At 51.8% G+C, this 26338-nt stretch overlaps 1 protein-coding gene across 5 annotated transcripts; it reads left to right on the forward strand.

Moving 5' to 3' along the window:
* The first annotated feature begins 19 nt into the window (after window positions 1-19).
* Dyrk1b (dual specificity tyrosine phosphorylation regulated kinase 1B) lies at window positions 20-17366 on the forward strand. Of its 5 annotated transcripts, XM_006228622.5 has the most exons (12): window positions 528-946; window positions 2032-2195; window positions 2877-2996; window positions 3093-3281; window positions 3576-3723; window positions 4953-5239; window positions 5799-5945; window positions 6027-6167; window positions 6442-6477; window positions 6562-6757; window positions 7098-7204; window positions 7292-17366. In XM_006228622.5, exons 1-12 carry the CDS (start codon window positions 868-870, stop codon window positions 7661-7663), a joined length of 1986 nt encoding a protein of 661 aa, XP_006228684.1. In that variant the 5' UTR covers window positions 528-867; the 3' UTR covers window positions 7664-17366. The 5 variants fall into 5 exon arrangements, with proteins under 5 accessions (NP_001402789.1, NP_001100966.1, XP_006228684.1 ...); NM_001415860.1 differs by lacking the exon at window positions 528-946 and adding an exon at window positions 20-156 and having other exon boundaries at window positions 6442-6757; window positions 7292-8022; NM_001107496.2 differs by lacking the exons at window positions 528-946; window positions 6442-6477 and adding an exon at window positions 20-156 and having other exon boundaries at window positions 7292-8022.
* Window positions 17367-26338: the final 8972 nt, after the last annotated feature.

Consider the following 26338-nt stretch of genomic DNA (forward strand, 5'->3'; position numbering starts at 1 on the left):
ACAGGGGGGCCGGTTTGTTGTGGTCGCCATTTTGCTGGTTGCATTACTGGGTAATCGGGGCCCTGGCTCGCCGCGTCCACCAGACACCCTCAGCCAGTGGGCAGGTCTGAGCTCGGGCTTCCCGAGCAGTTTGAATCCCCTTACCCACGCCCTCAGGTAACGGTACTGCGACGGGCGGGATGGCACGCTTGAGTGGGGGGCAGGCCCGGACCCGCCCTGCCGGTCCCCGCGAGATTTAGCAAGGGAAAGGAGGGGGCTTCAGGCCAGTGCAGCGCAGCCCGGCACTTCACAGCCGAATTCCTGGAAGGGGCTAAGCCCGAGGGAGCTGTCTTGAGGGGGAGCCTGGGAGGGGGGCAGCCCGGCCCCACTCCCGCCCTTTGTTTGGGCTCGGCTGCGCTGGCCGCTTCGCTGTCGCCTAGCAACAGCTGCCCTGACTGCTAATTGGTTAAGCTCTTGGCAGCAACAACCAATAGCGCGGTTGTTGCCATGGGAGGTGCGGCCTGCCGGGTTCACTTGTGCCCCGCCCGCCGGGACTCCACCGGCCGGGGCGGGCCTGCCGGGTGGGGGGCGGGACGCCAGGGTCCCTGGGGGCGGGTGGCCACGCGGGGCGGGGCTGGGCCGTAGGGCGAGGGTTAACCCGCCCCTCCCCCGTCCACCTGCTGTCCCCTTCCCCCGCGTGCCCTGGTCTGACCCTCGTCCCCTCCTTTTCCCGCCCCTCCCCCTCGGTGGCAGTGGCGGCGGCTGCTGTTGTCACCCACCGGGCCGCCTGTCCCGCTTGCCCTCACTGCCGCGGGGCTGGCTAGGCTAGCCGGGCCGGGGACAGGCGGCCACCTCCTCATCGCCGCCGCCGCCACCGCCGCTGCCGCCATGCTGGCCGCTCGCCCACCGCACTGGGGCCCCCATCGCGCTCCAGCCCCCCGTGGGCCCAGCGCCAGCCCTGACCCGGGTAGGGGTGGGTGCTGGAAGAGCTGGTCCTAGTGTGGGAGGGCTTGGGGAGAGGTTGTTTATCTGTGAAGCTCCAATAAAGGGGACCTGGAGTAACAGGACAGGATAGAAGGGAATCTGACAAGGGGGAAGCTCCTAGGGAGGGGATTTTGTTCCGAAGGACACTTAGAGGGAGTGAAGTCTTGTGTGATATTTAGGGATTTGGCTTGTCGGGCCCTTCTAGGAATAGGCTCAATTGTGGAATGACCCCGCTTAGAAATGGAGGAGATAGCAAGGATCCCAGGATAAGGAAGAAAAAGACAGTGACTCTTAGATGTTGAGAAATTACACCTCCCCCTTGTTTTCCTAAGGAGTTGGGGTCTTGAAGTAATAAGAAAATACTAGTGGGATAAATATAGACTACTTAGAAGAAGAGTCCCTGGTGCGGGAGACCTCATATAGGGAGCAGGGAGCGGTCTTGGTGGAGTATGGAGTTGGTCCCAGGGGAAAGTATGCCATGTTGGTTGAGACATCTATAGCTCGCATGTAAAGGAGTTCTCAAATAACCTTGGTTTTGCTAGGAGGTCCACAAGGACTGCTATGTTCTTTAGAGAGAACTAGTGGGTAGGCTAGGCTTGAAATTGGGCCCTCACTGTTGAGGGAAGACCATGTGAGGGCGGTGCCTTTTCTGAGGGACTCAGGCTGGCCACCGGCAGAATTTCAAAGAAAGCCTGAATTCTACTACCCAGACTACTCGGTTTCTGCCTTCTCTTTTGCTTTCCTAATTCCTGGCCTCTTTCTCTCCTTCCTGCCCTGGCCTTGTACCAGCCCTTTCCCACCCCTGTCTGGTTTGATGATTCCCTTTTACATTTTTCTCAATGTGATGCCTCATTCATTCATTTGGCTCATTTGTTGAGAGACATGGCTGTTTTAACCCACTTGCTACCCGTTTCTGTTTCTACATGGCTACCTGGTGCTTGTGCTCTGTCCTGTTCCCTGTCTCCCCCTGGTCCTGCCCTCTAGTTCATGCCCACTTCTTCTCTAACTGACCCTGACCTCCACACCTTCTTGTTTCATGTTGTCCTCCCACTTTCTACCTGCTCTCAGGTCTCAGCGGCGGTGGCAGCCGAGGTGCAGGATGCGAGAAGGCGCCCCCCGGCCGGGCTCCCGCTCCAGGCCTCACACCCCTGCGGCCCTCTGAGCCCACCATGGCCGTCCCACCAGGCCATGGTCCCTTCTCTGGCTTTCCGGGGCCCCAGGAACACACACAGGTAGGCATTGAGCAGGCTTCTCACCTGCCTGAAGAGTGAACGGCCTCCAGACAACAGCATGGTTGTTGGAGGATCTCTGGGGAGTTTGGAGGCCTCACAATACTAAAAGAGTTTCAGGTAGTTGGACTTTGAAGAATCCACCCTCTTTCCTGCTGAGGACTGAATTCTTGAGCTTCTCCATAATGTGTGTCTTGGGGTCAGAACTGTCACTGGCACAGAGCAGACAGAAAGAAACACAGGTCTGAGTGTTCACGAGAGAGAAGCCTGAAAGAAATCTAGAGGGGGCCAGAAGGAAAATGAGCTGAGAGCAGTGGGAGACCCAGGGAGACTAATCCCAATCCAAGAGCTTTTTAATTGGGCAGAGATACTTACTTGAGAGTAAGGACAGGAAATTCAATAGCATTGTTCCCAGAAACAGTGGTCTCAGGTGCAAAGACTCAGGGGACAGAACCCAGATACGGAGCAAAAGACCTAGGGCTGAATGGAAGGTCAGAGGTAAACCACTCACTTCATATAATGAACGGATGAGTGGAACCCACAGTGTGTGCTTGTGCTCCTATACAGGATGCGATCAGAGCTAGGGAAATGTAGGCATGGTCAAATGAGGTGTCAGCTTTACCCTTCTCTCCTAGAAGTTGGAGGTGAAGGCTTGTGCTCAGTGTCTGCCTCCCTCTGCCACAGGTATTGCCTGATGTGCGGCTACTGCCACGGAGACTGCCCCTGGCCTTCCGGGATGCGACCTCGGCCCCGCTGCGCAAGCTCTCAGTGGACCTCATCAAGACCTACAAGCACATCAATGAGGTGAGTGGGGAATGGACTTCTGTGGTTGGGTGTTGAAAGGGGTCCTGGCTTCTTGCCTGGATCACTAAGGGTCCAGTTTCCTGGCTGCCTGAGCAGGTATACTATGCGAAGAAGAAGCGGCGGGCCCAACAGGCGCCACCCCAGGACTCGAGCACCAAAAAGGAGAAGAAGGTCCTGAATCACGGCTATGACGATGACAACCACGACTACATTGTGCGCAGCGGCGAGCGCTGGCTAGAGCGCTATGAAATTGACTCTCTTATTGGCAAAGGCTCTTTTGGCCAGGTGCGAGGTTCCCCCGCTCGCCCAGTGCCTGGGTGATGCAGACAACCACTTGGTTACCCCGCTTCCTCCTCCCAGAGTGTTCACTTGCTAAAAGTCCTGCCCTGGGCCCGCCACTCAAGCCACTTAGTTTCCCTGTCTTAGTTCTGGATGAGTATAAATCACAAGACTCTTTGAAAGAGAACTGTTGTTACTTTTTATCCATTACAAGGGATGTGAGCACTGGGCTGTGAGTTGTTAGAAAGGTATGGCTGGTGGGCCTCTCGCTTACCCAGGTAACTCTCCTTGTCTGGACAGGTGGTGAAAGCCTATGATCACCAGACTCAGGAGCTGGTGGCCATCAAGATCATCAAGAACAAAAAGGCCTTCCTGAACCAGGCACAGATTGAGCTGAGGCTGCTGGAGCTGATGAATCAGCATGATACAGAGATGAAGTACTACATAGGTAAGGCCTGGGTGGGTGCAGGGCGCCTGGCATAGAGAGGCCTCCACTGAGGGCTGAGGGCTCCTCAACCTCTGCTGTGGTCATGATTTCTCCTTTCTGCTCACTGAGGGCCAGACTCTGGCAAACACTTGCCATGAACTACCTCCCCCAAGCCTGGTGAGGGACAGGGCAGCTTTGTGGACGTGTTGGAAAAACGGAGGCACTCAGTGCTGTCACATGCATGAGGTGACAGTTCAGGCTCAACAGTTGATAATGTGAGAAGCAGTGACATCTAGAGCTATGGCTCTTGTGATATGTCCCAGTCTTCAGTTCCTCTGGAAAGGGATTCTTTAATAAAAGGACAGCCAGTATCCCTTGCCACACAGACAGCAAAGACAAAAGCAGGTTCTTTTGATAGTTTGGGGTTTTGGGTGATGGTGATATTTTTGGAGGTTTTGTTTTGCTATTCTGGGGATCAAACCCCGTGCTTCATAAATGCTAGGCAAACAGGTCCTCCCTTCAAACATCCCCGACCCCAGAACATCTCCAGACCTTTTTTTACTTCATTATTTTGAGCTAGGGTCTCACTAAATATATCCAGATGTACCTCGAGCTAACAGTCTTTGTGCATCAGTGTATCCCAGGCCTGCTGGTTCAGCATTGTAAAATGAAATGAGGAAGCATGGAGCTGTTTTTTTTTTGTTTGTTTGTTTGTTTGTTTTTTGTTTTTTCGGAGCTGGGGACCAAACCCAGGGCCTTGCGCTTGCTAGGCAAGCGCTCTACCACTGAGCTAAATCCCCAACCCCGCATGGAGCTGTTTTAAAGCTTTAATTTCCCTTTGCAGTGCCGGGGCTTGAACCCTGGTCCTTGTGCTTGCTAGTCAAACATGCTACTGCCCTTTGGTCATCCCATAACCTATAGGTTACACCATCTTTTGGGGTTTTGTTTTGTTTTATTCTGGACTTCACTGTGTAAGCCAAGCTGGCCTTGAGCTCCTCATTCGCCCATTTTATCTTTCCAACCGCTGGGATGACAGTCATGCTCACTAACTACTTCCTACTGGCAGAGCCCTTCCTTTTGGTAAAAACTGGAAGGTATGAGAGGCTCGAGAATTAACATGCCTTGGAAGTCCAGTGAGTCGGTGTAGAGACAAACACCTTAGGGCTCACTGCAGTTTGCCTGAGGTGGTTACCATTGGTCCCAGCTTCCCTGCCGCCAGTGCATCTAACCTGTTGCCCCATCGACCGCAGTACACCTGAAGCGGCACTTCATGTTCCGGAATCACCTGTGCCTGGTGTTTGAGCTGCTGTCCTACAACCTGTACGACCTCCTCCGCAACACACACTTTCGCGGTGTCTCACTGAACCTGACGAGGAAGCTGGCACAGCAGCTCTGCACAGCCCTGCTCTTTCTGGCCACGCCTGAGCTCAGCATCATCCACTGCGACCTCAAGCCTGAGAACATCCTGCTCTGCAATCCTAAGCGCAGCGCCATCAAGATTGTGGACTTCGGCAGCTCCTGCCAGCTTGGCCAGCGGGTGCGGTTCTGACTGTGGGCAGCGCCAATGTCTTCCGTGGGATGCGGTGGGAGGACGGTTTCATTTTGGCCCTAGAAGCTGATGACCAAGAGATGATATTGGGCAATGGGAAGCCCCCTGGAGAGAGGTGGTGGGAAGTGAAGGGGCAAAGATGACCCAAGCAAGGAAGAGAAAGGGTGAAGCTGAGGGCCAGGCACTCCTCAGAGGAGTGGAGTTGTGACCTGAGCCTCAGGCTGCTTTGCTGACTGCTCACAGGTTGAGGACCATGAAGTTTTTCAACCCCATGTGAGCAGACCAAGCCCTAGGGGATATACTAATGTAGTACAGTATGGAATAGCCAGCCTCTTAAACCAGAAGGACCAGAGCTGGGAGTGCAGACAGGGTTAAAGCAGGAAGGTCATTGAAGACTAGAGGTTAATGAGCAAGACAGTGACTGGCTGCAGAGAACCTCACAACCTAGAGGGTCCATCCTGTTTTCAGGCAGGGGCTTGTCTACAGTTGAATCTTCCAGTGGAACCAGCAGGGGAGCTGGTACCCTGACTACTGTCCCCTCCCCCAGATCTACCAGTATATCCAGAGCCGCTTCTACCGCTCACCAGAGGTGCTCCTGGGTACACCCTATGACCTGGCCATCGACATGTGGTCCCTGGGCTGCATCCTTGTGGAGATGCACACCGGAGAACCCCTCTTCAGTGGCTCTAATGAGGTGCGCCCCTGGAAGGGGTGTACTGGAGGTGGAGGGGTGGAGCCTGGCCACCTGGCGCCCCTGACCGCCGCCTGCCTGCAGGTGGACCAGATGAGCCGGATTGTGGAGGTGTTGGGCATCCCTCCCGCACCTATGCTGGAACAGGCACCCAAAGCTCGCAAGTACTTTGAGCGGCTGCCTGGGGGTGGCTGGACCCTACGAAGGACAAAGGAACTCAGGAAGGTGCGGCCCCTGCCCTGTGCCACTTCTCCCTCCCTGGGTGTCCCCTCACTCACACTTGGGGCTCCCCTCTCCCTGTGTCTTTCCCTGTCTTCCTCTCCCCCTTGTCTGTCCTTTCCTTCCTCCCCTGCCAACCCCATCACCGTCCCACCCCACAGCTCTTGTTAGCTTCTCTCTCCCTCTCTCTTGTGCCTCTGTTTCCCCGTGTGTGTCTCCCTGCCCCTCCTGCCCACTGACGGCCACTCTCTTGCCCCCCCTCCCACCCCCTCCCTGCCAGGATTACCAGGGCCCTGGGACACGGCGGCTGCAGGAGGTGCTGGGCGTGCAGACGGGCGGGCCCGGGGGCCGGCGGGCGGGGGAGCCGGGCCACAGCCCCGCCGACTACCTCCGCTTCCAGGACCTGGTGCTGCGCATGCTGGAGTATGAGCCCGCCGCCCGCATCAGCCCTCTGGGCGCTCTGCAGCATGGCTTCTTCCGCCGCACGGCCGACGAGGCCACCAACACGGGCCCGGCAGGCAGCAGTGCCTCCACCTCGCCGGCGCCCCTTGATACCTGCCCCTCCTCTAGCACCGCCAGCTCCATCTCCAGCTCTGGTGGGTGCCCCGTGTCAGATGTGCACCGCAGGGCCTAACCAGGGTGGCCTGACCACTGGGCCTCTCTCAGAGCCCCTGAAACTACCAGATTCTGAGCTCCAAGGTGGGGTGGGACAGTCCCACGTGACCTGATAGGCTCTTGGTTGGAATTGGGGCTGGAGACTCAGTCCCTAGAACTGACTGTAGCCTCCCACGAAACTCAGACCCTAGATTCCAAAATTGGACTGTTACAGCCTCACACTTGCTCTGGTCTCAAAGTCTAAGCTTAGGGCCTGGGTAGTGAAAAGACTTGCCCCATCTTACTACTCGTGTCCTCCTTTCTCCTTCCTGGTGCTTCTAGGAGGCTCCAGTGGCTCCTCCAGTGACAACAGGGCCTACCGCTACAGCAACCGATATTGTGGGGGCCCAGGGCCCCCCATCACTGACTGTGAGATGAACAGCCCCCAGGTACTGGAGCTGTGAGACTTTGGAAGTGGGTGGCAAGTGCTTGGGACTTGAGGATCTCACCACCCACCACTCCTTTGCTTTTTTTAGGTCCTACCCTCCCAGCCTCTGCGCCCCTGGGCAGGGGGTGATGTGCCCCACAAGACACATCAAGCCCCTACCTCTGGCTCAACATTGCTGGGGACTGGGGCCCAGTTACCCCCACAACCCCGTTGCCTTGGACGACCCCCATCACCCACCTCACCACCCCCCCCAGAGCTGATGGATGTGAGCCTGGTGGGCAGCCCTCCAGACTGCTCTCCACCTCATCCAGCACCTGCTCCCCAGCACCCGGCTGCCTCAGCCCTCCGGACTCGGATGACGGGAGGTCGACCACCTCTCCCGCCCCCTGATGACCCTGCCACTCTGGGGCCTCGTCTGGGCCTCCATGGTGTACCCCAGAGCACAGCAGCCAGCTCATGACCCTGCCCCCTCCCTGGGGCCCCTCCTGAAGCCATACCCCCCCATCTGGGGGCCCTGGGCTCCCATCCTCATCTCTCCCCTTGACTGGACTTGCTGCTACCCAGCTGGGGTGGGTGAGGCCTGCACTGACTGGGGCCCAGGGCAGGGGGTCAAGGGAGAGGAGTTTGGCCGCACCCCTCCCCACTAAGACTGGACCCTTGCCCCCCCTTCCTTGTTTTCTATTTATTGTACCAAAGACAGTGGTGGTCCGGTAGAGGGGAGATTCCCCCTTACCCAGGGCCCTAGGAGGGGTGGGGGCAGGTAGGGGGAGATGGCCTTGCTCCTCCTCGCTGTACCCCCCAGTAAAAAGCTTTCTCACATGCCTGCCTGAGCGTTTGCAGGGCCTGGGCTCCCTCCCCTGACCCTCAGAGGCATGGTGGGGAAGGTTGTGTGGGAAGGGGTGCTTTGTGGTATGGGTATGTCCCTCCTAGGGACATCATAGTTCTTGGTGCAGGCATGGGGCAGCAGGAACTTGGTGGGCTGAGAAGCCTGGATACAAGAATCCTGGCCCATATTTGCCTTTTCCAGGGTGAAGGCCTCCTGGCCTGTTGCTAGCAATTGTGATGGTCTGCCCTCATTGGTCAGGGCTTCCACAGAGTCCACGCACAAGTGGCTTTTTTTTGGTCAGGCAAGCATCTGGTAGGTTGTGGGTGTATTCGGCAGGCCTTCTTAGGTACCATCGGGGGAGCAGACAGACAGTGGGTACAGATTTTACCTCACCTGTGGCCAGCCCCACTCTGCAGTCATTTCGAGTATTGAGATCTCGGGCAAAAAGACGCTCCCTGACTCCAGGTAAGTGATTTTTTTGTTTCCATGGCAATTTGGAGCCAGCTGTCTGTCTCCCAACCAGTTTGTAAGAATCACCTGGTTCTCGCACAAGGGGAGGGTGCGGTGACTCCTGGGGGGGAGGTGGAGTTTCTACACGGCCAGCTCATTGCTCACTTTTCTTGAGAACTCCAAAGCCAGACGTCTCTGCAGACATGGCTGAGGCTGGTGTTAAGTAAGCTATAAGGCATTATGGCTCAGATGTTGGAGGATACATAGTACAGGTTGATTGGATGGTGCTGGTGAGCAGGAATAGGGTGGGTAGGGAGGGAGAGCACTCAGCCAGCCTTTCACGGCCAAGCAATGGAGAGGACATGAGCAAGAGCCTGTTGTGGGAAACTGACGGCAGTGGTCGTGTTGAGAATGCCAGTTAAGATTTTTTGGAGATCTTTGGTTATCTAGAGAGCTGGACTTTTTTGAAAGGACTGAGGCACCATGAGAAAGGAAGGTGCACAGCTCAGTTTTGCCACAGTGTGGAAGTACATTACCAGGAAATGACAGCTCATGGCAGTGCCCTAGGCAAGAGTGGCCTAGGATGTGACAGGGGGTGGGGGGTGTTGAGAAGGCCAAGAAATGACAGGTGAGCTCTCCAGACAACTAAGTTGAAGGATAAGGTAGAGAGAGGCAGGAAAGGGAGGTCTCCAATATATACAGCACCCCGTCCCCTGTCAATAGAGTCTTGGTTGGTGGTTTTGTTTTTTAATTATGTGTTCTCTTGGTGCTGGGGTGGAATCTAAGAAACCCCAGGTGCTAGGCAAGTGTTCTACATGCCTAGCCTCCCAGTAAAAAGATTTTGAATGAACAGTCGTAGAAGACAGGACCTTTCTAAACTTGGGAATAATTCAGGCAAAGGGAAGTTATTCTTCTAAGGTCACACAACCAGGAAGTGGGCTCAGGTTGCTGTGCGTGGGTGCACTGGTCATTAATTTAACAAGGCTTATTTGAGCCTAGAGGCATCTGCGGGGCCAGATCCCGTAGGCCCTGTGAGGAATGTGGAATGGGCATGGAATATCATTTGTATTGTGGTTGAGAACCAATGCCCAGGCTCCAGGCTGACTGATGACCTGATACTTCTTTGGTATTTCCAGGGTACTCTCATAAGTTCAGGCAGGTGAAAGCCTACAGCATCCTCCTCATTGGTCTTCTGCCCTCACCATTTCCCCATGTAACCAAAGAGATTTTGGACACCTATTTTTCCCTCCCTGCTGAGAATCCCTCTGGACTCCATCTCACTCAGGGTAAAAGTCCACACACATCCTTTCTGTGACCTCTGCATCCTCACCATCCACCCTCATCACCTGTCTGAACCAGTTGACTCTTTCATTCTGCTCCAGCCACACTGGGCTCAGCCTTTACTCTTGGTATTCTGTGCCTGGATCTTTTGTCGATAGACAGCCTGGACTCAATGCCTGACGCTCTTCTGAATCATACTGCTAACAGCCTGACCTGACCATTCTTCCTTTCACTTTTTCCTTGTATCAATCATATTGCTGCTGGCACATGCTAAAATTTATCTTGTCAACTGCCTCCCCTTCGGTGAGGCCTTGAACTTCTTGGAAGCAAGTATTTGGGTCACTCATGCTTTATTTTATCTCCCACACTGACGAATGTGTGACACCCCTCAGGCTCACTGTCAGATGAGTACTTGAGAGCATAGATGCAGCCTCCTGGGTGTCCCACATCCCCTTCTATACAATAAACATTGCTGCGAACTCCAGCGGTGAGCAATGTGGGAAGACAACAGAGAGGAGAGGATAGTTGCTGTGCCGTGAAAGACCTCAGTCAAGGTGGAGTCAGTCGGGTGGCATAGCAGTGGGAAGGGACTTGAGATCAAGAGCATTGAAGTCTGGATTAGGGGTTTCTGACCTGGCTCCTTGGAAGACTATCCAGGTCATAGGGTCGGCGTCAGCTCTATTCAGAGAAGTGCATGTGATGATTGGGACCCAGAGGCTGAGGAGGAACACAAGGCCATACCTTGTCCATCTGTCCCCTATACCCTGTGTTCTCCCTCATCCCCATGTCATCCCGTACCCTATCCCACCCCATGTATGGAGAGTTGCAGCAGAATTTTAATCAGTGGGACGCAGTGTAAGGTTAGCTATGTTGGCACTTTGTTTCATTTTAGATTCATATACATGCATATTTTGCCATGTTCGTGCCTTGCGCCCTCAGAAGTCAGAAGAGGGCATGAGATCCCTGGAACTGGAGTTAGGGATAGTTGCAAACTACTATGTGGGTGCTGGGAACTGAACCCAAGTCCTCTGGAAAAACAGCCAGTATTAACCACTGAGCCATCTCTAGCCCCAGTTGTATATTTTTAAAGGTACCCCTGATGGGTCTTACAATGGCTACACTTGAAGACAGTCCCTATTGTGTGCTGTTTCTACTCAAGATGAGGAATCCCTTCCCCTTGAGTAATGGCTGTGCCAGAGATCAACACAAGAACACTGAGCCAAGTGGCCTTAGCAGGTCTGACAGCCTCCTCTGTCATCCCTGCTTCCCTGATTTCTTTTTTGGTTTTTTCAAGACAGGGTTTCTCTGTGTAGCCCTTGCTATCTTGGAATTCACTCTGTAGACCAGGCTGGCCTCAAACTCAAGAGATCTGCCTGCCTCTGCCTCCCGAGTGCTGGGATTAAAGACATGTGTCATCACCACCAGCTCCCTGATTTCTTTATAGAGGTCAGCATCTGCCCTACCTATTTCAGCTGTGCCAGGTATGCTCATGGCATGGTGGACTTTCTAACTTAGCTGACACTACCCTGGAGCAGAGACCTGAGTCTTCCTCAGGCCACTCCCCTGGGCCTTGTCCATATTCCAGAATCATGAAATAAACAATTGCGATTTTTTTATGACACTGTTTTAGGATGGTTTGCTTCTCAATAGCTAACCAAAATAAGGCAGTATTTTAAGTCATACAAAGGTAAGATGTATAATATCACGTGATAACTGATTGAATCCTCACAGGTGTTGTCATACCCCCCATACAGATGAAAAGTCAAGGCATTGCAAGGTACCTTGTCCATAGGAAGTCCTGAGTGCTCAGTCACTACTACCAACATTGTGTCTGTCCTGATAGGTGTTGAGGAGGTGGTGGACAGGTGAATGGCCTTACTCTTAGGAGAGTAGCTGTGGGCTAGTCCCTTGGCAAGATGGAAAGAGCAGCCCATGCTTGGTGTGGTTGGAGTTCCATGGAGTCAGTTTGCTTCCGACTCCATAGGGAATCCAGCAGGTTGTGGTAGAGCCAAATCAGATTGAGCCTCTGGTTACTGGGAAGCCATTATGTCCCAGTGAGCTGTTGCTCCTGTTCACTCCTTGTTGGTTCTTTCAGTCACAGGCACTTGCCACTTTTGGGCGATGCAAGTGCTACAGCAGCAGTCAAGTGGTTCCAAAGCCTGCATCCCAGGGTCAAGGGGAATGTTAGTGAAGAGCCATAGACACTGAGAATCAGAGGGAGGGCCAGAGACAGGAGAGCTCTGTAAGGAAGGTGTCTTTGAGGAAAACATTAAAGAACTAGGCCAAAGGGGAGGGAATCATATAATCTTAAGGAAAGATATTCCTGCCAGGAAAAGAAGCCAGTTCGAAGACCCCAGGGTATGCAAGAGAGAAGGGAAATTGGACAGGAGTGAAGAGAACAAGGACAAAGTCCACGAGATGATGTCATGAGGGCTTGACTCTCGCACTGAGTAACATGGAAAGCATCAGCCCCTTTGAGCTAGAGCGCTGAGCTCTGAGGTGCCTCCACCGACAGCTGTGTGGGCAGTCCTGCTGGTGTTGATGCATGTGGCTTGGCCATAGCAGTAGCAGGAGAGGTGCTCAGTGTGGGGTGGAAGATGAAGGGTGAGAGAAGCCCATAGCTCTAAGTCTGGGAAGGAGGAAGGATGCTGGCCTATGTATGGGAAAGAGCAGGCAGGTTAGGCACATTTGACAGTGGTCATTGTGTTGCTACTGTGAAATCTCTGTGAGACCACAGAAGGGGAAGATGGAGCCTAGGACTGGACGGCCACAGTAGTCTCTATGTAGGATGACTAACATGGAGGTTACTGGGTCTGAATAATGTTGAATTCAGGACTTCCCCACCTCATCGTTGGTCCTGAACTGTGAAAGCAAGAGAAAGTCCTCCTGGGAGTAGAACTGAGTCTACTCAGTCCTCCTGGGACAGTGCCTGGCTCTCCAGCGCCAGACTGAGTCTGGCTCCTGCCTCAGCATCCACTGATTCCTCTTTCTGTGCAGGTGGCTAGCTGCTCTTGGGAAAACTCTTACCCCAGCTCTTTGTGGCTTTCCTGTCTAGCTCCCTGCCGCTCTTCCACTCTTGGCCCCAATTCAGCTAGCTAGAGTTGAGTTGCAAGTGCCAGGAATACAGGTCTGCAGCAGCTGATGTGTGTCTGCTGCAAAGGGCTCTGTGACCCCAAGTCTAACAGTTAAAATGTACTCATGGTTGGTATAATAGCTCAAGGATTTGAACCTGGAATTTTGGTGGGGGAGGGAGGTAAGCGGTCCGTTTATGTGCGTGGATCTGAGAAGTAGGCAGGAAACACTAGCAGCGGGCATCCCTGTAGAAAGTAGTGTAGCAGGCTCTGAGCTGAGGCGGGCTCACAGTTAGGTCAGGAGCATTTCTTCCCACATGTGTTCCTGAGAAGCAGACATAATGATGGTAGGGCCAGCCTCTGCCTTCACCATACACAAGCCGGTGGGAGGGCAGGCTGCCTTCAGACAGTGGTCAAGGCTGAGACGGGGAAACAGGCTTGAGTAAGTCATGGTGGCACAATGAAGAGGTTGCAAAGGGCTATGCCTGGCCCAGTCTGAGGTGTCAGAGAAAGGAGATGGGGGTGAGGCGTACAGGAGTCAGATGGTAGCTGTGGACCACTGGAGCCCAATCAGGGAGGAAACTTTCATTCAATAATTTTAGGTTTGTAGAAAAGTGTCAGGGATCATGCAGAGGCTGTCGCCAGATGGACCCAGCTCCCCTGGTGTCAGTATCTTCTATTCTAGGACACCCACCAAAGCTAAGACACCGATGCCTGCTGGTGTTGGCTTAGCTCCAGTTTTCTAATCCCATCTCTCCCATTTGCCTTTGAACATCCTTCTTCTGTTCCAGGTCTAGCCCAGGGGGCCATACTTCGTGTGTCTTCAGTCCCAGACCGGGACCGTTCCTCCAGCCTTCTCTTCTCTGCAGGGCAGTGTTGAGTGACGGTGCTCAGCGATTCACAGAGTGATGTCTGTCTGGATTTGTTAGTTTTTTTCTCATAGCTATATAGGGATTGTAAATTCCACTTCTATTGTCTTTCTTTAAGAAGTGGTCACAAACTTCACCTCACACTCAAAGTGAGGAACACTAAGCTCTAATCCCTGGAGAGAAAACTGTCTGAAGGGTTTGTATCCATGTGCTAAAACTACTGCAGCCCAATAGTCTGCTTTCTGTTGATCTAGCAAAGTACCTGAGACTGGGTCATGTATGGAGAAGAGCTCAGTCCTGGAACTGAAAGTCCAAGGCAGAGCAGCCCCATCTGTGTTGATGACTTGAGGCAGACGCCATTGTGTCTGAAGGATCAGCAGTAAGACAGGCAGCCAGACAGTGAGGAAAGTCAGGCTTGGTGTTTATATGTTCATGGGAACTAACTGTACACATGTGTACAGAGAGTGCCCTCCAGTGACAACATTACCAAGAACATCAAGCTTCTAATACATGCCCTTCTGAGCAATGTTCACACCTTCCAGGGCATCATATACAGTAGTTAGCAGACGCAGGACACGGTGGGACAGTGACAGTGGCCCCGCTCCTGAGGATCACCACTGTTGGCACTCCTCCCCAGTGGTTCTGACCTATGGCATTCTGATGAGAATGTGTTTTGTTAGCTTATTTCTGTCACAGTTGTGTTGGCATGCACTCGAGGCATCCGTTTCCTGTCGGTGTAGCATACCCAGTGTTGCTCTGACTGGGTTTGTTTTGTCCAAGCTGCTGCTGCCTTCCAGGCAGGCTCCTGTATCCTCCCTGCTGTCTCTCCTTGAGTTTTCTTTTTCTACACCATGTCACAGGTTCAAGGGCGTTTCTCCAGGCAGCTCTGAACCCTTTTACTGAAGAACGGTATTAGACTCAGGTCCAGGCATGGGGCATGCCGAAGGCATCACCCATCTGTAACCCCACACACACGCAAACTCTGCATTCCACTGTTCAGGCATCTGACTCAGGTCAGCACCCAGGAGCCACACAGATTCCCACTTCCTTTGGACCTTCTTTGTGGCAAGCAAAGCCCTTTTCTGTGCTCTTTGTTCTTGTGGCCATCTCAGCAGAAGCCAGCAGCTTGGCCAGGCCTGTGTTCAAGGCACTTCTCTCTGCAGGCAGACTGCCTGCCATTCTGCTGGCCCAAGAGACAGCATCTAGCAAGTCCCAGTGTTTTCCTATTTACTGTCTGAGGGCTCTCCACGCTCTCCTCACTCACCGAAGTCTCACAGTCAACCTTGTTTCCTACCTGTGCTGGTGTGTCTCCTAGTCCTTACCCCTGGTAGTCCTTGGGCTCTTAGCTCTATATGCTGCCTCACCCTGACCTCTCTCAGAGTGACTCCTGCATGGCCACCAGCTCACCTAGCTTGTCCACTGAGGCTTGCATCTCCCTTCCGTCACTGCCTTACCTACTGCCGTCCTCCCACTCCCAACCTCCTCCGTTTTCAGCCCAATTAAACTCTGGGAAACCAGTAAGAAGTTGCACAGTGTGTAGCCACAAGGAAACAAACCTCCAGGAACAGTTCATTCCTGCAAAGGCCCCACCAAGTGGGAGGGGAAGGAGGTTTGCCTCTTTGATCTTCTTGAATCACGTCTACGCAGCAGCTCCTGTCTCTTACACATATTCAAGCCGCCCCTCCAGGCACCTTCAGATGTCACCATCCCTGCCTAGAGTCAGGGCTGTGCTGTGCTGTGTGTCATAGCATCTGGAGTAGCTGACAGATTTTCTGGGTGTTGGCCACGTTAAGAGACTACTACTGTGGAGTCTGGCTGTGAGGACAGCGAGTTGGTGTCCATGAGCTGTCAGTGTGGCCATTCGATCCATCTTAGAATGACCAGTGTGGTGACATGGACCTGTCCCAGCTCTTGAGAGGCAGAGGCAGATGACCACGTTTTGAGGCTAGCCTGGTCTCAAACTGTACCAATAACTGCTGACCCTTCACAGTAGTGTCTTCAAGCCAGGCAGTCTGGAGTCCTTTGTAGGCTTGTGTAGTTACTGCTTAGTTTCCTAGAAGATGTTCTGGGGATAGAGCTGGGCCTGAAGACTCAGCCACACCGTAGCCAAGATTCAGTCACCTTAGAACAGGTTCTCAGTGAGGCATCTGGCATTTAAACTTCCCACCTGTTTTGTTTTGCTTATGACAGAGCTTCAGCCCTTAGTACCTACATGGCAGCTCACAACATCCATAACTTCAATTCCAGACTCCAGTGCCCCCTGCTGACCTCTACAGTCACCAGGCACATATACATACATGCAGGCAAAACATTCATACACAAAAAATAAGTTGTTTTTTTTTTTTTTTTTTTCTTGGAGCTGGGGACCGAACCCAGGGCCTTGCGCTTGCTAGGCAAGCGCTCTACCACTGAGCTAAATCCCCAACCCCGCAATAACTTATTTTTTTTTTTAAAGGTATGGTGGACCAGCCTTTAATCGTGGCATTTGGAAGCTAGAAGCAGGCAGAGTTCTGAATTCAAATTCAGCCTGGTTCTACATAGCACCTGGGAGCTACCCAGGGAGCCCTGTCTCAAAAACAAGCCAAGGCCTCGTGCGGCCCAGAGCTTTGCCTCAAATTCACTGTGGTTTGGCCTTGACCCCTGACTCCTGCTTCCCCTCCCAGCACGCTGGACCTCCAGGCCTGTGCCCACAATTAGGCTCCAGCTTTTTCAGAGAGAAAGGCCCTTGGGCGCCTTTAGCCACTTTCTTCCTTGACCCCTCTGAGAGGAGGCAGTCGGAGTTCTGGTTGTGTCATTTCTCCCTTTCAGAAGAGCTTCGGTGCCTGCCTTCACCAGCGGCTCAGACTTTCCTTTGTCCTCGGTCGTCTGAAGAAAAGGAATTCTTCATTTCAGGGAAAGATTTAAACACCTAAAAGCAGAAAGCCCTAATATACTTCTGTGTCCCAAAATTCTGCCTTCATCTTTGTCCTGCTGGCTTCATCCCCCACTTTGCTTGCTGCCCTAGCAAACTCACAAACGCAATTATGTCTAATAGAGAAACTTTTTTTTTTTTTTAGCTTTTTGAGACAGTGTCTCAGTGTAGCCCTGGCTGGTCTTAAACTCACTCTGTGGATCAGGCCAGTCTTGAACTCACAGAGATCCACCCGCCCCTGCCTTCCAAGGGCTGGGATTAACGGTGTGTACCACCAGGCCTAGCTAATGGAAGGCTCACCACGATTTGATTCTCTGTCCCAAGTTACTCATCTGCTGGCCAGCTGAGTACCTTCCTAGTCCTCTGTTCCCTTTCTCCTACTTTTCTGTGCATGGTGTCGTGTCGCCCTGGAGATCTTCCTGTAACCTTACACTCAGGGCCTGTCTCCTCAACTCTCTACGGCCTGAAAGTGATCCTTCTTAAAGATGGGCCAGGCTGTTTGGCAGTGATGCCCCTGGAGTAGGACATTTAATCTGCCCATGGCTGCTGGCCGCACTTGTGGCCTCTAACCTTATTTGGCTTAGTTTCTGGGTCCCTGTCCTTTCCGGCCAGCTCAGACCTCCTGGGGTGCTCCTCACTCACTGTGACTTTGTGCAGAGCATGTGGCATCCGTACTCGTGGATGATGGCCATCGCCTGCCTGGGAGCTTCGAGAGGGAATAGATCAGGCCAGTCTGCCCTGCTGTGTCCCCAGCACCACCCAGACCACCCACCATGGGGCCCAGCACTCAGTGCTCAGGAGCCAAGTATGGAGTGAGTGAAGTTAGGAGGGTGGGTGGGTGGGTTGATAGATGGATGCTTGTCAAGCTCAAAAGTTAGGCACTTACCATGAAAGCAATAGGCAGCCACAGAAGTGTTGTCAGCAGAACTGGCCCATTTCCTCAGTCTTGAATGTGCATTTGAGTTCTCTGGGATCTGGGAAGGGCCCAAGATACCACACTTCTAAGGGGCCCAAGATATGATGGCCTGAGACAGCAAGGGCCTTGCTGTGCTGTTTAGCCAGTAGCAACCAGAACTAGTCAGTGTCTTAGAGCACTTGACAATGTGGCTCGTGTGAATTAAGATATATTTTAAGTGTAAAATGCCCACCTGATTTGAAAGATGTGGTACAAAAAATTTTTATATTGCTCACATGTTGATATGGTAATATTTTGGATATCTTGGGTTAAATAAAATATATTATTAAAATTAACTTATATTTGTTTTTATTAAGTGTCTACTAGAAAATTTAAACTTAGGGCCATCAAAATGGCTTATCAGGTGAAAATGCTTGCCCCAAACCTGCCAAGCTGAGCTCAAGCCCCAGAACCCCCAAGTTGTCCTCTGTCCACATAGGTGCTGTGTAGCGCCTGCCGACTACACATACAAAGATGGATTTGGTTTTGTTTTTGCAGGGATAGAAGAGTATGATAAGTTTTTAATGCAATAAATTTTTAATAAGATTCAAATAACACTGGCTACTTGTGTTTTGGATGTACTCCTGCTGAGTCACTCTGGTCCTCAGTGCTCTGAATTCCCTGTCACCACAGCTTCCAAGACTGCCCTCTCTCTGGGGCATCCTTCTCCTTTTTCCCTGTAACCAAGTCCAGGTGTCTGAATTTGCTGTTAGCATGTCTCTTCCTAGGTAACTGTGGCATATGCCTGTACTCCCTGCTCTCTGGAAGGCTGAGGCAGGAAGATCGAAATTTTGAGGCCACCGTGGGCTACATGAGATCCTGTCTCACACAAGAGGTCCTTATCCAGAGACTTCCCTGGTAGTCCTGCCAGAGACGCTTCCAGGAGCATTGTGGGTTTCCACAGTTCTGTGAGTTCCCCCATCCCAACTCTGGCCACTGTCAGCATCTATGTATGAGCTTCACATGTGGAGTGTGTGCATTTTATGTACATGTGTGTAGAAGCCAGAGTTGGCATCAAGGGTCCCTCGCTTGAACCCAGAGCTCACTGACATGGCTACTCTGACTAGTGAGCTTGCTCCAGGGAGCTCCAACCTGCCTCCTGGTCGCTGGGATTATAGGCAGCTACGACTACCCAGTTTAAAGTCACCTAAAAGTTTCTGTTGGTTAGGGCTGGTTAAATGATGACTGAGAACGCTTGCTCTTCTCGTAGAAGACATGGGCTTGGCCCCAAGTTCCCGCATGACTGTTCACCTTCTGTAAATCCAGTCAGTACAAGGGACCTGACCCACTCTTCTGACCAAAGGAACGGGTGTAGTACATAAGCATACATGCAGGCAGAACACTCATAAACATGAAGAAAAGTGTTGTTACTTTAATCATTGATGCGCCTTCAGTTAGTCATGTGCTTGTGGGGGGGGGGGGGCTGTGTGTGTGTGCATACATGTGAGACCAGAAGACAACTTCTCGTGTTCCTCAGGAGCTGTCCACCTTATTTTTATGGATTTATTTTCTGTGTGCATATATGTTGTAAAAATATAAAAAGTAAAAACGTATAGGTTGTCTTTTATCCCACCAGGTCCGGCACCACGGTGCCCCAAGATATCTGCTAGATATCTTGTCGGAAACACATCCTAGCACCACGGCGGCCCAGACCAGTCGCCCCACACTCTGTTACACTTAAATCTACACATTAAAGAACACACAACACAATAATCTTTGACCCAATTGGTAAGATATAATTGCCCACCTAAACATACAAAGCCCAAAGTACCATCCACCCCTTAAGAACATTTGTAACAACCTGTAAAGGCACAGCGTGGAATCCTAACATCACCCGCCATATTGTCCCGCCACGACTTCTCCCCCTCTCCTCCTCCTCTCTTCCTCTCTCCGTTCCAGTCTCCTCTTCCTTCAAACTTCTCTCCTGCCCATCCTTCCTTCTCATCCAATGACAGGCCTCCTCCTATCTTGTACCTGCCTCACCTGTGACATTATCCCACACATATATGTGGATGTGACTGTGGAGGCCAAAAGAGAGCATTGGGTCACCTAGAACTGGAGTTAGGCACCTGATGTCGATGTTGGGAACCAAACCTAGGTCCTCAACGAGAGCTCAGCTGCTAGCAGCCCAGCCCTTGGATGTCTTAGCTCTTGTGGCCCACTGCTGTCATGTGGTGTATTGTGGCAGTACTGTCACTTGGCTTTGAATAGTTTCCTTGCTACTTTGCAATCTGTGTGGGCTTTTACTGCGTTTCTCTTTTTATGGGAGCATGATATGCATGAGAAGGTACCAGCACAGAAGCCATGGAAGCCAGAGGGCTCAGAGTGTCTGGAGCTGGAGACACAGAAGGTTGTGAGCTGCCTGGTGTGTGTGGAACTGAATGCAGGTCCCCTGGAAGAGTGTCCACTGGGTCATCACTCCAGCCCTCTGGTTCATTCTTGAAAAGCCTATGAACCTGGAAACACCCAAGCCAAACCCCAACTAGCACCAGCAACTGCAGTTGGAGAAGTGGGACAGTTCAGCTGGGTCCACCAAGGTCAGAGGTCTGCACCTAGTGGAAGACCTCACTGCTCACATCTCAAAGGATGCTCTGACCTCACAATCCTGGGCTTCCAAAAGCACTCAGTGGAACTGGGGCAGGATCCACAAATTTGCTTTTCCCAGGAGGACTGAGTGACGCTAGCTGGTCTCAGCACCACAGGGCAGCATCGCATGTATAAATGGAAACGCATGCCTACACACTACTGTATTTGTGGTGGTTTGTTTTGTTCCTTGTTTTGCTATGGCCTGGAACTTAACTTGTAACACGGCCCACCCTTCCTGCTCAGTCTTCAAGCCTTAATTCGGGGCCTGATCCTTAGAAGCTCCCCCAAAAGGTTGCACTGACCTGTGGACATCTGTCAAGATGTGTTTGACTGTAGATAGAAGAACCTGGCTCCAAAAGGCTCAAACTGAAGAAAATACATTCCTCTACCCAGCAAGATAGAGCACACATGGCATACTTACTTACAGGCAAGACAAGCAGCCATGTGTTCACCTGTGCATGTACTTTCCACATTGCTGTTTATCACCAAAGGAAGTCAGGACTGCAACTCACACAGGGCAAGAAGCAGGAGCTGATGCAGAGGCCATGGGGGGATGTTACTTACTGGCTTGCCTCCCCTGGCTTGCTCAGTTTGGTGTCTCATAGAACCCAAGACCACCAGCCCAGGGACACCACCAAGGCTGGGTCCTCCCACTTTGATCACTAGTTAAGAAAATGCCTTATGACTGGATCTCATGGAGGCATTTTTCTCAAGGGAAGCTCCTTTCTCCGTGATAACTGCAGCTTGTGTCAAGTTGACACACAAAACCAGCCAATACAAGGTGTATGCACATAGTTGGATACAGGTGTCAGCCTTGCGTTGCTAGCTAGGTGTCATGATTTGAATATACTTGGCCCCAGGGAGTGGCACTATTTGGAGGTGTGGCCTTGTTGAAGTAGGTGTGTCACTGTGGGCATGGGTTTTAAGACTCATCCTAGCTACCTGGAAGCCAGTCTTCTCCTAGCAGCCTTTAGATGAAGATGTAGAATTCTAAGACTCTCCTTTGAGTTGCAGCCCAGCCTTAGCTACAAATCAACTTCCATGCCAGCCAGGGTTGAACAGTGAGACCTTGTCTCAAAAAAATTAAATTAAAAAAGAATAGCCCAAAAGAAAACAAAGACTGGAAATACAGCTCAGCATCAGAAAACCTGCCTAGAATCCCCCAGTGAGGGGTTGGGGGTGTGGCTAAATGGTAGAGCCCCTGCCTAGAATCCCCCAGTGAGGGGCTGAGGGCGTGGCTCAGTGGTAGAGCCCCTGCCTAGAATCCCCCAGTGAGGGGCTGGGGGCGTGGCTCAGTGGTAGAGCCCCTGCCTAGAATCCCCCAGTGAGGGGCCTGAGGCATGGCTTAGTGGTAGAGCCCCTGCCTAGAATCCCCCAGTGAGGGGCTGGGGGCGTGGCTCAGTGGTAGAGCTCTAACCAATAGTCAGGAGGCTCTGTGTTCAGCCCTCACAAATGGGAATTGGGGGAGACCAAGAGGAAAATATTGAAGAAGATCGGTGTCCCTTCTTTTCCCTGCCTGACGCTCACCAGGAGAAGCTTGAGAAGAATTCTAAGAAGCCTCTGGTCAAATTGCTGCTTCTGGCCCAGGGAGTCCCACTCCAACAACCATGGCATGGGATGCCGTGGGTACTGGTCTTCAGCTCCCTGCCTGGTGGCTCTTCACCTCAGGTGCTCCACAGTCGATGTTTCCCCTGACTCAGGCCTCTGTCCCTTCTCCCTCCCCTTTGGCTTCAGCTGTCACCCTTAGATTCCCACAGCTGGTAACCGGAGCTCTGAGCAGGGCTTTCGGCTGAGAGCCGCCCCAGCCTCCACCTGTTCAGGGCACCTGATTGATGGTTCTCTCCGCAGCTCCTGCTCCTTTTTTGGCGACTTTCAGAACGGACTCCAGCTTTCTTATATAAGCAGCTGCCTTTCTTCCAAACCCCTGGGGAGCTGCAGTTACCACATCATTCCTGGAACCCAGATGTCCCACCCAAGTCCTTACTCAATCCCCAGGGGACCCACTAATACGAACTGTCTTAAATAAAGAGCCAATTAAACCTCTTCCAAAGTGTAACTCGGCGTTCCTAGCTGGGACTCGAAGGTCAGTGTGGCTGGGACTCAGAGCATGAGCAATTTCTGTGGATCTGTGAGGAGAGCTCGATGTTGAGCCTAACAATGGTTTTTGGTTTTGTGTGCGTGTGCATGTGTGTGTGTGTGTGTGTGTGTGTGTTACTTTTTTTTTAACCTGCTTATATGTCTGTGCAATGAGTACATGCAGTTCCCGCAGAGGCCAGAAGAGGGCAGCCGATGCCCTAGGACTGAAGATAACAAAGTTTCGAGCTGCCGGTTTTTTTTGGTTTTTTTTTTTGGGGGGGGGGGGGTGGTGTGGGACCTGAACAGAGATCCTCTGGAAGAGCAATCGGTGCTCTTAACTATTGAAACATCCCCCCATCCCTCGTTTTGTTTTGCTGTTTGCTCGTTTAGTTTTTAATCTTTTAAAATGTTTGTTTATATAGTATTTATTTTATATAATATATATTTCTATAGTATTGTACGGTATAATTATATCATCTTATAAATAATAATTTTATATAGTACTTGTATCATATTCTTTTTCATTTCCCAACTCCTCCCAATCCACTTTGTCCCAACTTCATGTTCTCTCTTTAACAAAAGAAAGACAGGATCAATTTGGGTCAAAAGTTTTGTCTGTGGGTTGGTGTCACTATCCCTTCACCGGGGTTCCTGCCTGGCCACAAGAGGCAGCCTCCCCAGGCTCCATATCCCCAATGCTATGAGTCACAGCTAAGGGCACCCCACTGATTTTTGGGCATCTCTCCTATCCCAGGTCTCCAGCTCTTCCTGGAGACGTCCTGTACCTGTCCATCCTTGTCAGTCGCAGATTTCCGTTCATTTTCATGGCCATCAGGCCCTCCCTTCCCCTCCCCAACCCGACCCCAACCCCCACACACTCCCTCTCCCACCCTGTCCCCTCCCTCCACCTGCCTCCCACGACCACTTCATTTTCCCTTCCAAGTGAGATTCAAGCATTCTCCTTTGTGCTTCCTGTCCAGCCTCCTTGGGTCTGTGGAGTGTAGCATGGGTATCCTGTATCTTATGGCTGATTGGGGACGGAGCAGAGACTGAGGGAACGGCCAACCAATAACCAGCCCAAATTGAGATCCATCCCATGGGCAAGCACCATCCCTGACACTATTAATGATACTCTGCTGTGCTTGCAGACAGGAGTCTAGCATGGCTGTCCTCTGGGGGGCTCCATTCACCAGCTGATTCACACAGATGCAGACACCCACAGCCCAACAGTAGATGGAGCTTGGGGACTCTTAGGGAAGAATAGGAGGAAGGATTGTGGCCCCTAAGGGGTTAGGAACTCTGCAGGAAGCCAACAGAGTCAACTAATCCGGACCTTGGGGCTCTCAAAAACTCAAAGAACCACCAACCAAAGAGCATACGTGGGCTGGGCCTAGGCTGCCCCACACATATGTAGCAGATGTGCAGCTCAGTCTTCATGTGCGTCCCAAACAACCAGAGCAGGGGCCGCCCCAAAAGCTGTGGCCTGTATGCAGGATGTGTTCTTCTAGCTGGGCTGCCTTCTCTGGCCTCAGTGGGAGAGGATACGTCTAGCCTCACAGAGACTTGATGTGCAGGGTAGGGGGATAACCAGGGGTGAAGGGGAAGAAGGATGGGGAAGGGATGTGGGAAGGGAGGCAGTGAGCAGGATGTAAAGTGAATAAGTAATGATAATAATCATAATCATAATCATAATCATAATTTTTAAAAGAGCCATATTTTATGGCTGAAATCCACTTATAAGTGAGAATATACAATGTATGTCCAAATGCAGAGACTGGGGATGGAGCAGAGACCGAAGGAACGGCCAAGCAATAACTGACCCAGATTGAGACCCATCCCGTGGGCAGTGGTGGCATCCACCTTTAATCCAGCAGTCAGGAGGCAGAGGCAGGAGGACCTACAAGGCCGCAGGTCAGGAAACACTGTTACACAAAGAAACCCTCCATCAAGTGGGGGAAAGGAAACAGGGGAGGGGGAGGCACTAAAAAAACATGGAGTCCAGTTTGTGTTAACCCACTACTGCTGAGCACAGGGCCCACCCTAGACGTGGCTGATGTGTGTCCTGTTTCGCTCCCGGAAGGACTTCCCTCCGCCACACAGGAATTGTGTCTGGCCTAAGCTGGTCCTATGGATGCTGTCACCATCTCTGTGAGTTTGTATGTGCACCTGCTGTGTCTAGAAAGCTCTGTTTCTTTAAAACTGCCCACCACCCCTGATTCTTACGACCTTTCCAAGCCTCTCTTCTGTAGATTCCTTATATTTAAAGAAAATCACCTTCAAAATTGTGGGGTGTATGTGTGTGTGTGTGTGTGTGTGTGCACACACACACACATATACATTTATAGTAAAAAGACAAAAACAAAACAAAACAGTAGAGAGGGGATACACATGTAGCTACCTCATAGATGAAGAGAACTGCCAGTCAGAACCATCTATGAAGCCTGATGTGCTGCAGTCCCAGCACATGCACGCAGTAACAATGTTTAAGATTCTTTTCTTAGGAACTGGAGAGGTGGCTCAGCGGTTAAGAGCACTGACTGCTCTTCCAGAGGTCCTGAGTTCAATTCCCAGCAACCACATGGTGGCTCACAACCATCTGTAATGGGATCTGATGCCCTCTTCTGGTGTCTGAAGTCATCTACAGTGTACTCATGTATAATAAATGAATAAATCTTTTAAAAAAGATCCTTTTCTTATTATTAATTCATTCATTTACATCCCAAACACTGCTCCTTCTCTCATCTCCCTCCCCTTCCCCTTTGAGAGGGTGCCCCCCGCCCCCTCCCCAATCCTGGCACTTTGAGGCTCTGACAGGTTAGGTGAATTCTCTCCCATTGAGACCAGACAGGGCAGCCATGAAGGCTAAACTGCTTGTCTTACGTATGTGCCAAGGGCCTGGTTCCAGCTACGGTCTGTTCTTTGGTTGGTGGCTTAGACTCTGAGAGCTCCCAGTGGTCCAGGTTTCTTGATTCTGTTGGTCTTCCTGTAGGGGCTTCCGTTTACTTCAGGGCCTTCAATTCTTTCCCTAACTCTTCCATAAGTGTCCCTGACCTCCGTCTAATGTCTGCCTGAGGGTCTCTGCATCTGTTTTAGTCCACTGCTGGGTACAGCCTCTCAGAGGACAGTTATGCTAGGTTATGTCTGCAAACATAACCGGAATCATTGATAATGCAGGCTTGTCCATTGGATGGGTTTCCAGTTGGGCCGGTTATTGGTTGGCCACTCCCTCTGACTCTGCTCCATCCCTGCATTTCTTTTGGACAGGATAGATTTCGGATCAGAAGTTTTGCAGGGGGGTGGGGGGCTGGTATCCTTCTCCCTCCACTGGGAGTCCTGCTTGGCTACAGGAGGTGGCCTCTTGTGTTCCAGGTCCCCACTATTAAGCATCTCAAAGGAGGTCACCTGCATTGACTCCTGAGAGCCTTCCCTACCCCAGGTCTCTGGGACTTCCCGAAGATTCTCCCCTCCTTACCCCCCAACCCCCATACCCTACCCACCCCTGAGGCCGCAGATTTCTCTTCATTCTCCTGGCCCTCTGGCCTGTCTCCTGTGTCTCCCTTTACTAGATCCTGCCTCCCTCCTCATTCCCCTCTCCTCCCCTCCCACCCAGTGCTCCCTCCCTCTGCCTCCTATGACTATTTTGTTTCCCAGTCTAAGTGAGAATTGAGGATCCTTGCTTGGGCCTTCTGTCTTACTTAACTTCTGTGGGTCTGTGGGGTGCACCATGGGTATTCCGCACTTATGACTAATGCTCACTTATCAGTGAGAATATACCATGTGTTGGGGTCCATAAGTCGCCCCACAAGCCACATGAACACTGACCTCAGACAGGGATGGTTTGTATGCACACCCTGATAACGATCCATCTAGGTTGTAGCTGAGGCAATGGCCCCGATTATCTTTTCTCTGTCAGCTTATAAAGGGAGGGAAAAACCCACAATGATCTCATAGGCAGGTGCAGAAGTACTGCCCAGTGGTCAGCTCTGACTCAAGCCATTTTAGACATAACAGTTCATATTGACCTTTGATTTGATGGGTCCTATGTAAAGCTTTGTGGAATGTCTTAAGATTAACAAATCTCAGGATGCAGAACAGAACAGGATAGGCGGT

Source organism: Rattus norvegicus, chromosome 1 (genome assembly GCF_036323735.1).
Source record: "Rattus norvegicus strain BN/NHsdMcwi chromosome 1, GRCr8, whole genome shotgun sequence".
Lineage (NCBI taxonomy): Eukaryota > Metazoa > Chordata > Mammalia > Rodentia > Muridae > Rattus > Rattus norvegicus.

Coding starts and splice junctions, on each gene's coding strand:
- Dyrk1b (NM_001415859.1), top strand. CDS start 868: ATGCTGGCCGCTCGCCCACCGCACTGGGGCCCCCATCGCGCTCCAGCC. Junction 2,196..2,876: donor GGCCCCAGGAACACACACAG/GTAGGCATTGAG, acceptor CCTCTGCCACAG/GTATTGCCTGATGTGCGGCT. Junction 3,724..4,952: donor AGAGATGAAGTACTACATAG/GTAAGGCCTGGG, acceptor CATCGACCGCAG/TACACCTGAAGCGGCACTTC.